Source organism: Ziziphus jujuba, chromosome 5 (genome assembly GCF_031755915.1).
Source record: "Ziziphus jujuba cultivar Dongzao chromosome 5, ASM3175591v1".
Lineage (NCBI taxonomy): Eukaryota > Viridiplantae > Streptophyta > Magnoliopsida > Rosales > Rhamnaceae > Ziziphus > Ziziphus jujuba.
In genome coordinates this window covers 25,899,367-25,908,513 of record NC_083383.1, presented here as the reverse complement: position 1 = coordinate 25,908,513, position 9,147 = coordinate 25,899,367, and the positions used below count along the sequence as shown (strand labels likewise).

The 9,147-nt window shown below is 30.7% G+C and overlaps 1 protein-coding gene across 1 annotated transcript; it reads left to right on the top strand.

Annotated features, from left to right (window-relative positions):
- The first annotated feature begins 4,049 nt into the window (after positions 1-4,049).
- On the top strand, positions 4,050-7,154 carry LOC107421549 (uncharacterized). Its single transcript, XM_016030807.4, has 5 exons — positions 4,050-4,532; positions 4,878-5,011; positions 5,288-5,435; positions 5,648-5,754; positions 6,817-7,154. The coding sequence occupies exons 1-5, from the start codon at positions 4,283-4,285 to the stop codon at positions 6,856-6,858; spliced, it is 681 nt and encodes a 226-aa protein (XP_015886293.2). The 5' UTR covers positions 4,050-4,282; the 3' UTR covers positions 6,859-7,154.
- Positions 7,155-9,147: the final 1,993 nt, after the last annotated feature.

Sequence of the window (9,147 nt, the reverse complement as noted above, 5' to 3'; positions counted from 1 at the left end):
GTCGAGCCACGAGGTTTGGACAGTAGACTTTTACACCTCATTGATTGGATTTGAATTTTGGACCGAAAGGAAGATCTCAATTTATTAGCATGATGGACCAAATAATCTTCAAAGTCTTCAGTAATGGAGGTATTTCTCTATGCCCTGGCAAGGATTAAGTGCAGTACTCAACCAAGAAGGAAGAAAAGGATATCTGGTCTGCATAGAAAAAGTTTCCAGAGCCCGATAGTTTGTGGAGTAGAAGAAGTCAAAGCAATCTATGGCTGCATGTCCCTGCAAACCATTTTGTAGGATTTGACTGCCTAGGAGTGTATTGGGTTGGCTTGTGGATAGAGACAGCCTCTTCTTAGGAAAGTCGGCATGGAGCCAAAGCTGCAAGATCCACAGAAAACTGGCATGATGCGAGTCCATGTTAGCATTGACGACATTGCTGATTCCTTGGTATAGATGACCAAGAACACATGGTCCAAATGCATAGGGTGAACCAACAGCAATAGCTTCAGCTATGTGAATGTACCCTTTCATCCCTTGCATCGAAGGCATGCAAAAGATGTATCTGTACAACCACAAAAGAAGAACAGAAAAGTGTTCTTGATCCGAGGGTGGTTTGTCTTTGCCTTGGATGTTCTTTAGGAAATGGTTGTGAGAAGATTCATGCTTTGGGAGGTTGGCTTCTCCATAATGCAGCATGTCATCTCGAGATAGAGCAATAATGGATAGAAGTTTGCCATGAGGTCTAAGGTCGAGCAAAACAGCTAGATCCATTAAGGTAGATGCCATCATCCCAAACCTGAAATAAAAAACATTGGAAACAGTAGACTAAAAACAAAGTGCAGCTGCAATCAAGCCTTTGTCGCATGGGATAAGATAGGATAGATGTATCGCGGCATGAATTCCAAATTTCTTCCAGGTACTACCATAATAGGTGTCCAATTGATCAACCCATGTAATCCACTCCGGAGGTGTGAGCGGCCACGACTTGAAAGGTTTAGAATCTTCCCACTTAGCCCAATCCAAGGATGTTGAAGAGAACGGTAGAACTCTATCCGAGCAAGTTTAGAATATAGCTTCAACTTCACAAGGTATTTTGTCTTTGAATCGAAGGCCAAAGCTAAATTCCTTGTAGAGTTGGTTTCTCTTGATCAAAATCTTATCGTCAATAGCATCTTTGGTGTGATTGATAGCATGGTTGTGCTACTCCACATATGACAATTTATTTTTATTGGTGGCCTGCCATATATAAAAAGCATATTTAAAAAAAAAATAAAAAAATAATATATATATATATATATATTTAGTATGCTAAATTAAGACCACTAGTACCTTTAGTTATGAAGATATATCGTGAGCCTTATTATTTTTTGTATTACGGCTTTGGTAAAGTTGTGTCCTTATGATCAATAGTTGAGCCGATTACGTAAGAAAAAATTTAACAGCTTGAAAAGGTTTAAACATCCATGAGGTGAAAATTAGGAGAGCTACTTGCAAGTTTTTAATGCTATATTCATATATATATATATATATATATATAAAACAAAGCACGAGATGTGTGACAATATATATATATATATATATATAGAACCGAGAGAGTGCATGTGTGGCCGGATAAAGATATGTGTGCACCTTTTTGAAATGCTTTGATGCTTTGATATACACATGAAACCGTGCACATATATATATATATATATATGAATAATATAAAAGGGGGGCCTGTGATTACTTTCATGTTTCATTCGTGTATATATATATATATATATATTTAAAATAAGGTGCTTTGATGATATATATATATATATATATATATATTCATATATGTTAACCCGTAAGCTAGTAGATGATGTGCTGCTGTACATATATCAGGATGAAGGATGCTTTACTGGCCAGATGATAGACAAATGGCATTTTGTGCAAGATATGCTAAGTGGTGCATTAAATGGGTTCAAGAAGAAGTAATTACCAGATAACTGGAGAATGTTTGGTGCACGGTTCAATAGAAGCAAAAGCTTTGCAACGGACTGGATATACATGTAGAGTTTGCAACCTGTAAGAGAAAGCAAACCATGAAACCTTCGTGCGGTTAGTCATATATAGATATAATTCGGTCTGACGTTAGGACGTTATTTCAGTTGCAAGCATTCAAAAGAATAAATGACACAGAGGCCGAATAATGGAGGACCTAACAGTACGATACTCGATGCGATTCCGCTGTCGGCACGGTTGCAAAAGGAGAAAGCAGTTGGCTTCAAAGCTGTTTTGGGAGTTGTAGTGGCGTGAGAATTTCAAAAAAAAAAAATATATATATATATATATATTTTGGAGTATCATCACGCTTTATATGGATTTAAACAGTAAAAGGCTAACGCTTGGTCATGATTGAAAGCATGAAGCAAAAGAAGATGGGCTTACCTTTCTATGGACGGTTTATTTCCTTTGTCAGCATCGTCTGGAGGAAGAAGAAATTCTTTGTTTGGAAGGCTGTTTCCGTGCAAAGGCAGTACTTGGGGTTGTATTGGCTGCCATTATGAAGAGATGGAGAAGCTTATCAACAAGAGATAAAAGTAAATAAATGAAACAAGTGCAGCAGGGATGCGTGTACAATTAGCATGCATAGATTGTAATGGAATTTGAATTGATTTTGTTTTGTATGGCTAAGGTGCAGTTTTGGTTACTCATGATATGCAAGAGTGACTGCCAAAATTGGAGAGCATGGGTTTGACAATTTTAGAAGCAACGTGGAGTTTTCTTGTTTAATGAAATCTTGAGCATAGTAATTTAGCACATGACATGAGCAAAGGAATTGGTACGGGGATGCTGCATGGGATTCTTGTGCTAGGAAACATGGTCGTGCAATTAAATAGTAAAATGGTATAGATGATTTTTGGCAAGACAATGTGGTCGGCATGCATTAAAGTTAAAAGATAAGGCCGAAGAGCTAGTTCAATATTGCTTTGCAATTTTCCATTCTACTGCAAAATTACAAAGTAAGGGGACAATGTTTGGGCCAAAATATTAATTTTCCAAATTAATATTTCTAAATTATTATAATATTGTTTTTGATAGATTAATTTATTGGTAGTGGTTACACATTGATTAGAGATTAAATGGTCATGTAATTGTCACATGTATAAATTGAAATTTTTTAAGTTGGAGTTTTGGCAAAAATCTCACATTATAAATGTGTGAAGCAACTCAAAGTTCTCTACATGTATAAATAGAAGCTTCGTTAGCTTTGGAAGTATCGACATATCTCTACTACAACTACAAAATATTAGACTAATTAGTTTATTCTTTTTAGAATTTATTTTCTATAGTTTATTGTTTTTTGTTATTTTTAGTTGAAATTTTATTTTTTAAAAATACTTTAATCATTAAGACAATCAGACATTGTAAAATTATTTTTGTTCTTCAATAATCAAAACAATCGTCTGAGGATATTTTTTCAGGTTTGAAATGGTACGTCCGCATATCTAGGAGACGACAGATTGTTGCACGTCCGCATATCTACCAGACGACAGATTGTTGGAAAGTTTCCAACTTTATTCTAACAGCGATATAGGTTTTTAAAAAGTGTCCTACTAGAAGACATGTAAATTTTATTAATCCATGAAATAGGGATTAATTTCATCCACTATTTTTTTTAAGATCTAATTTAAATACAATTTAATTGTAAAAATATCATCAATCTTTTTTTAAATTTTAAACAAGTTATAATCTTTCTCTGTTGTTTTATTTATATTTTTTAAACTAATATTATTCATAATCTTTTTAAAATGTTAGCTGTAAATTTATAAATTATAAAAGATTTAAATATAATATTCTCATGAAATAATAAGGAAAGAGCTTAATAGCTGGATTGTGGAAAACAATATATATATATATATATATACACATATAAGAATAACAATAATAAAATGAGCTCATGTTACGAGATGATATTTCAGTGTGACAGTCAGACTACCAGTACAAGTTATTTAACATTCTTTTTTTTTTTTATCTTATTATTATATATTTTGTGCGATATATCTAAGAGACCTGGTCTAGGTTGTGGACCGAAGTGCCAAGTAATCCAAAACTTGGCCTTTCAAGCACCCCAAAAGCCCAGTCTTCTCCACGCCACAACCTCTCACTTTGTTCCTTAGACATATCCATGAGCAACATTTCTTCTGTGTTTTCTTTCACCCTCCTAAACATTCAACAAAAAGTGGAAGAAAAACAGAGAGAATTTGCATATAAAAATTTAGGGGATTGTTTGGATCTGGTCATATAGAGAGAGGAAAGAAAAATGGGGATGCAACTCAGAACTGGGCATCTCTATAATAATATCCTTACTCTTCCAAACCCCTCTTCTATTACCTCATTTTCTTCATTCTTAAAAAGAGGAAGCAATTTAGTTGGTGGAGAAAGAAGAAGAAGATATGGGTTTAGAATCGCGGCGTCAAGCAACGCCACAACGACTCCGTTTTGGGATGGTTGGAAACCTGATAAAGCCTCTGCTTCTCCATCCCTCAGCGACATACTTTGGCCCTCTGCTGGTAATCAGATTTATTAATCTTCCAATTCATTTGTTTGTTATTTTTCTAAGAAAATGTTTTAATTATTTTCATATGGCATTTTGGAAAAAAAGTGTGACATACTTTACTTTGTTTTGCACATTGAATGTTGAATTGGTAAAATCTATTAATAACTATTTACAACCAAAAACAAAACATCAATTTCAATTTATCACCCAAAAAAAAAAAAAAAAAGGAGAAATATAAAATTTGATGATATGTTATTATTAGATGATTATTGGGAAATATTGAGATAAAAGTATAATGTTATGTTTTCATCTTTTTTTTTTTTTTTTTTTTTTTGGGGGTTAATAATAAAAATGTCAGGGGCATTTGTGGCAATGGCAATGTTAGGAAAGATGGATCAAATGCTAGCACCAAAAGGAATTTCAATGACAATTGCTCCGTTAGGTGCTGTTTCTGCCGTCCTTTTCGCCACCCCTTCCTCTCCTGCTGCGAGGGTACTCTCTCTCTCCCACTCTCTTTCTCTCTCTTTTCAAACAAATAATAATAATAATAATGTTAGGAGCATTAAATAATAATAATATGCCGGTCACAGGAATATAATATAAAGTCTTACAAGTAGTTATATTCAATACGTTATGACCTACAATTCAATATGGTACAATTGAAAATCAAATGAGTTGCAAATGTCTGTCGTATGTCAAAAATTTATATTTGAATTTTTTTATTTTTTTGGTTGGTTTTTTGGGGGGTGGGGGGGTGTAAAATTGCAGAAATACAACATGTTTGTGGCTCAAATAGGTTGTGCAGCCATGGGAGTAGTGGCATTGTCAATATTTGGACCAGGATGGCTTGCTAGGAGTACTGCCCTTGCTGCTTCCATTGCCTTCATGATCTTCACTCGTTCCGCTCATCCACCAGGTATATAGATATATAGAAGGAAGTTATGGTATGATTCGCTTATATCCGCATCAAAAGTAATATTTTTTTGCTGCATCTAATATACACGATAAAATCGATATTTTTTTAATTCTGCATTCGATTAAAAATTGTTAAATTAATTGTTTTTTAAAATTACAAATTGCCCTCAATTTTTTTTTTTTTTAAATTATATATTTGTGGATATGTTGCAGCTGCAAGTTTGCCAATATTGTTCATAGATGGAGCAAAGTTCCATCAGTTGAATTTTTGGTATACATTGTTCCCCGGTGCTGCTGGTTGTGTTCTTCTTTGTTTAATTGTAAGTTCTTTCCTTTCTGTAAAAATTTCTTACAAACACCTTTTAATAGCAAAAAGAAAACCTTCAAAAAAAACATAAAGAAAATTTTTTGGAATATAATATATTTTTATATGGTAAGGATATAAAACGCTCGTGGAGAAAGATATATTAAGTAAACTGCCATATGAATAAAAATTATCCATCCAACTTTAAAAAAATATTGAATCAACTGCTGATGATAATTAATATTAAACCTCATAGATTAATTTGTTCGTATCTAGTTTTTCAAAAGAGAAATAAAAAAATATTAATATCTCATAAAATCCCTATCGTATTAAATTCCTATATAACATATATAATTTCCATTTATTTGGAAAAAAAAAAAAAAATTCCCGTCTTATGATGCAACCATGTTGTATGGCAACTAGCAAGTTCTAAAAAGGTTTATTATTTCATTTTAGATTTTTTGTTGCGTATTATTAATTGATGTGACTTGCTTTTAAAGTGTTACTTTGGAGACGAGGAATCATAGCTCTGTCTTTGAAAACTGATATGCCACGTGGTAAACATGTTTGCCACGGAATAAACTAAACCTAACCAAATGTGGATCACATAGGGGCTATAGCTGTCCCTTTGAGGTGTCAATAAGTTTGTTTTAGGGGGAATGGAAGGTTCTTCGAAGAGAAAAATAATTAAACGAAAGCTTCTATTTTTTTTTTTCTTTTTAAAAAGGAAAGAAAGCACCTCAAGCCAACTATATTTTTAAGTTTAAATATTAAAAAAAAAAAAAGAGGAAAATTATAAGTGACCATGTGGTAGGGATTGAAATGAAGGAATTGATTCTATTATTGGCCGGCCGATTGGCGTTTATAATCAATAATTGAATAAAACATTGAAAAAAAAAAATAGAGGTAAATTTTAAAAATAGCTCTTTTTATTCATTAGAACTACTATAAAGTTTGATTAATAATATCTTTACAGCAATTAGTAATATTATTTTGAAAAAAATACTAATTGATTGGAATCTCTCTCTCTCTCTCTCTCTCTCTCTCTCTCTCTCTCTCTTCTTTGTTGATCTTACAGCAAGAGTTGGTGTCATACTTCAAGGACAACTTCAAATTTTAATATTTGATGTTCGGTGTAAATTCTATTGGGAAAACACTGCATATTCATTCCCAAAAGGCAGCCAAGATTCTTTTTAATCCCTCTCAAGCAAGGCCATTCTAAAAAGATGTAAAATTAGGTAGATTGTAACAAAATTTCAATGAATTTTATTAGGATGGACTAGGGATTTCGAAATAATTGTGCCAAGAAGAAGAACTACAATGTAATGTAGCACTTGTAATTACTGTTTTATTCATTTCAACAATGATTATGCATTTTAGGTTTCAATTTTTCAAATGAAATCCTTGCTTCTGTCCCCTAATACTAATAATAATAATAATAATACAATGATTTTATTGCATTCTTATGTGAATAGTATATATGCTTAATGATATATTTTTATTTTAGGAAGATAAAAGGGATAATTAAATATTTACATTTGTATCCCTGAGGTTTGTCCTAGTTATGATTTAGCTCAACTTTTGAAAATTTTCGCATAGCGGCCCTTTAAATTTCACGCAGGATTGTCATAATTATTTCTCCTATGTCATACAAAGGATAATCTACACTTACTAATTTTTTTTTTTATTAAAATTGTCATAAATAATAAATTGGCCTTATATAATTGGTTTTTCCAATAATAAATTGGCATTATATAATTGGTTTTTCCACCTATGGTTGTAGAACATTAATAATTGATCAACTACTTATATATTACCATATCATTGTTTAACAAATTTTTGATAAAAAATTTTGGTAAATATAGCATTGCCAAACATACAAAATACATTAGAGAATTTAATGGAACTTTCAGATGAAACCGTCTAAAATCTAATTTTGGGCAAATGATACATTTGACAAATAAATTCTACAAAAATTTATTCTATAATACTGTATTAGGAACCATGTAGAAAAAAAAAACAATTATTGTTATTATTATTTTCATCATTATTATTATGTTCACTCTATTTTGATGGTTATTTTAATGTTAATTATACTTTAGTATTCTATATTTTGGTCATATTGTACATTTAACTTTCAAATTAAAATTTTTTCACATTCCGCCTTTAATTCCTAAATTGACAAACAAAAACTTTGAAAATTGAAAAAATTAATTTTTTGATCAATCAATGAATTAATTTTTCTCCTTATATTGTCTGTAAACTAGAAAAACTGGTCAGTTTTCTTAATTTTTAAACATTTTGCAAGTGAATTTGGTAATTGAAGGCTTAATATGAAACAAAATATAAATTGAAGTTTTGATGTGGAACATTTTTAAATTTAAAAGTCCAATGTGCAATTATGTCCAAATACATCGTATAAAATACAATTAACCATTACTTTATGATCAACATAAAAAAATTCGTTCTTTTTATTTATTATTATTCACTATTGTTTATCAATATATATATATATATATATATATATTATTCACTATTATTAACATAATTTTCAACATTATTGATTAATATTTATTTATTGTTATATCATTATTTTAATATTCGGGATTGTTGCATTTTAATATCTCAATTTTTGTGGTTTAGCAATTCAGGGCTCTGACTTCTAAAATTGAATTTAGGCTCTAAATTTACAATATGTTACAATTTGAATTATATTTGACTTTTGACAATGAAATATTTAACAGCCATACAATTGGGGTATCAAAGAGCAATTTTAAAATAAGAAAAAATAAATAAAGGTTATTAAATTATAAAATTTTAAAATTAAAAAATATTAAATTGTAATTTAATACTTTTAATTTGAAATTTAATACATTTTAATACTAATAACATGTATAGGTGAAATAGTTTTTTGAACTCTTATAGTCAAAATTCAAACGTGGTCTAAATTGTAACAAAATGTAAATGTGAAACCGAAATCGCCACTTTTAAAATCCATGGTCAAAATCACAAAGCTGCATCTTTATTATTATGTATGGCTATTGCAAGGTTTTAAAAAGAAATCAAACAAATAAAGGACATTAAAAGGTATTCTTGGGGATATGATTGAAAATTTTATGTGATTTTACTTTGTTATCCTTTTTTCCATTAAAAGTAATAGATAGATTTTAATAGTGTAAGGTAATTTCAGATCATGAAAAAGGTGAGGAACCAAATTATAATTAGGAGAAATCAGGATGTCGGTATGAATTGTGAAGCATATATACTTGTAAACGTCGAATATGTACTTTTGGACGTGTTTCAAATTTTATTTTATTGTATTATTATTTTTTTAATGAATATTCTAATTAAAATATTCATTTACAGACTTCAAAATAAAACTAACTAGAAGTTGAAGACATATAAAATG

What these genes read in the sequence shown, in the direction of transcription:
- LOC107421549 (XM_016030807.4), top strand. Translation starts at nt 4,283, where the DNA reads ATGGGGATGCAACTCAGAACTGGGCATCTCTATAATAATATCCTTACT. An exon ending in CTTCCTCTCCTGCTGCGAGG is followed by an intron (nt 5,012 to 5,287) that starts GTACTCTCTCTC and finishes GTAAAATTGCAG; the next exon opens with AAATACAACATGTTTGTGGC. An exon ending in GTGTTCTTCTTTGTTTAATT is followed by an intron (nt 5,755 to 6,816) that starts GTAAGTTCTTTC and finishes TTGATCTTACAG; the next exon opens with CAAGAGTTGGTGTCATACTT.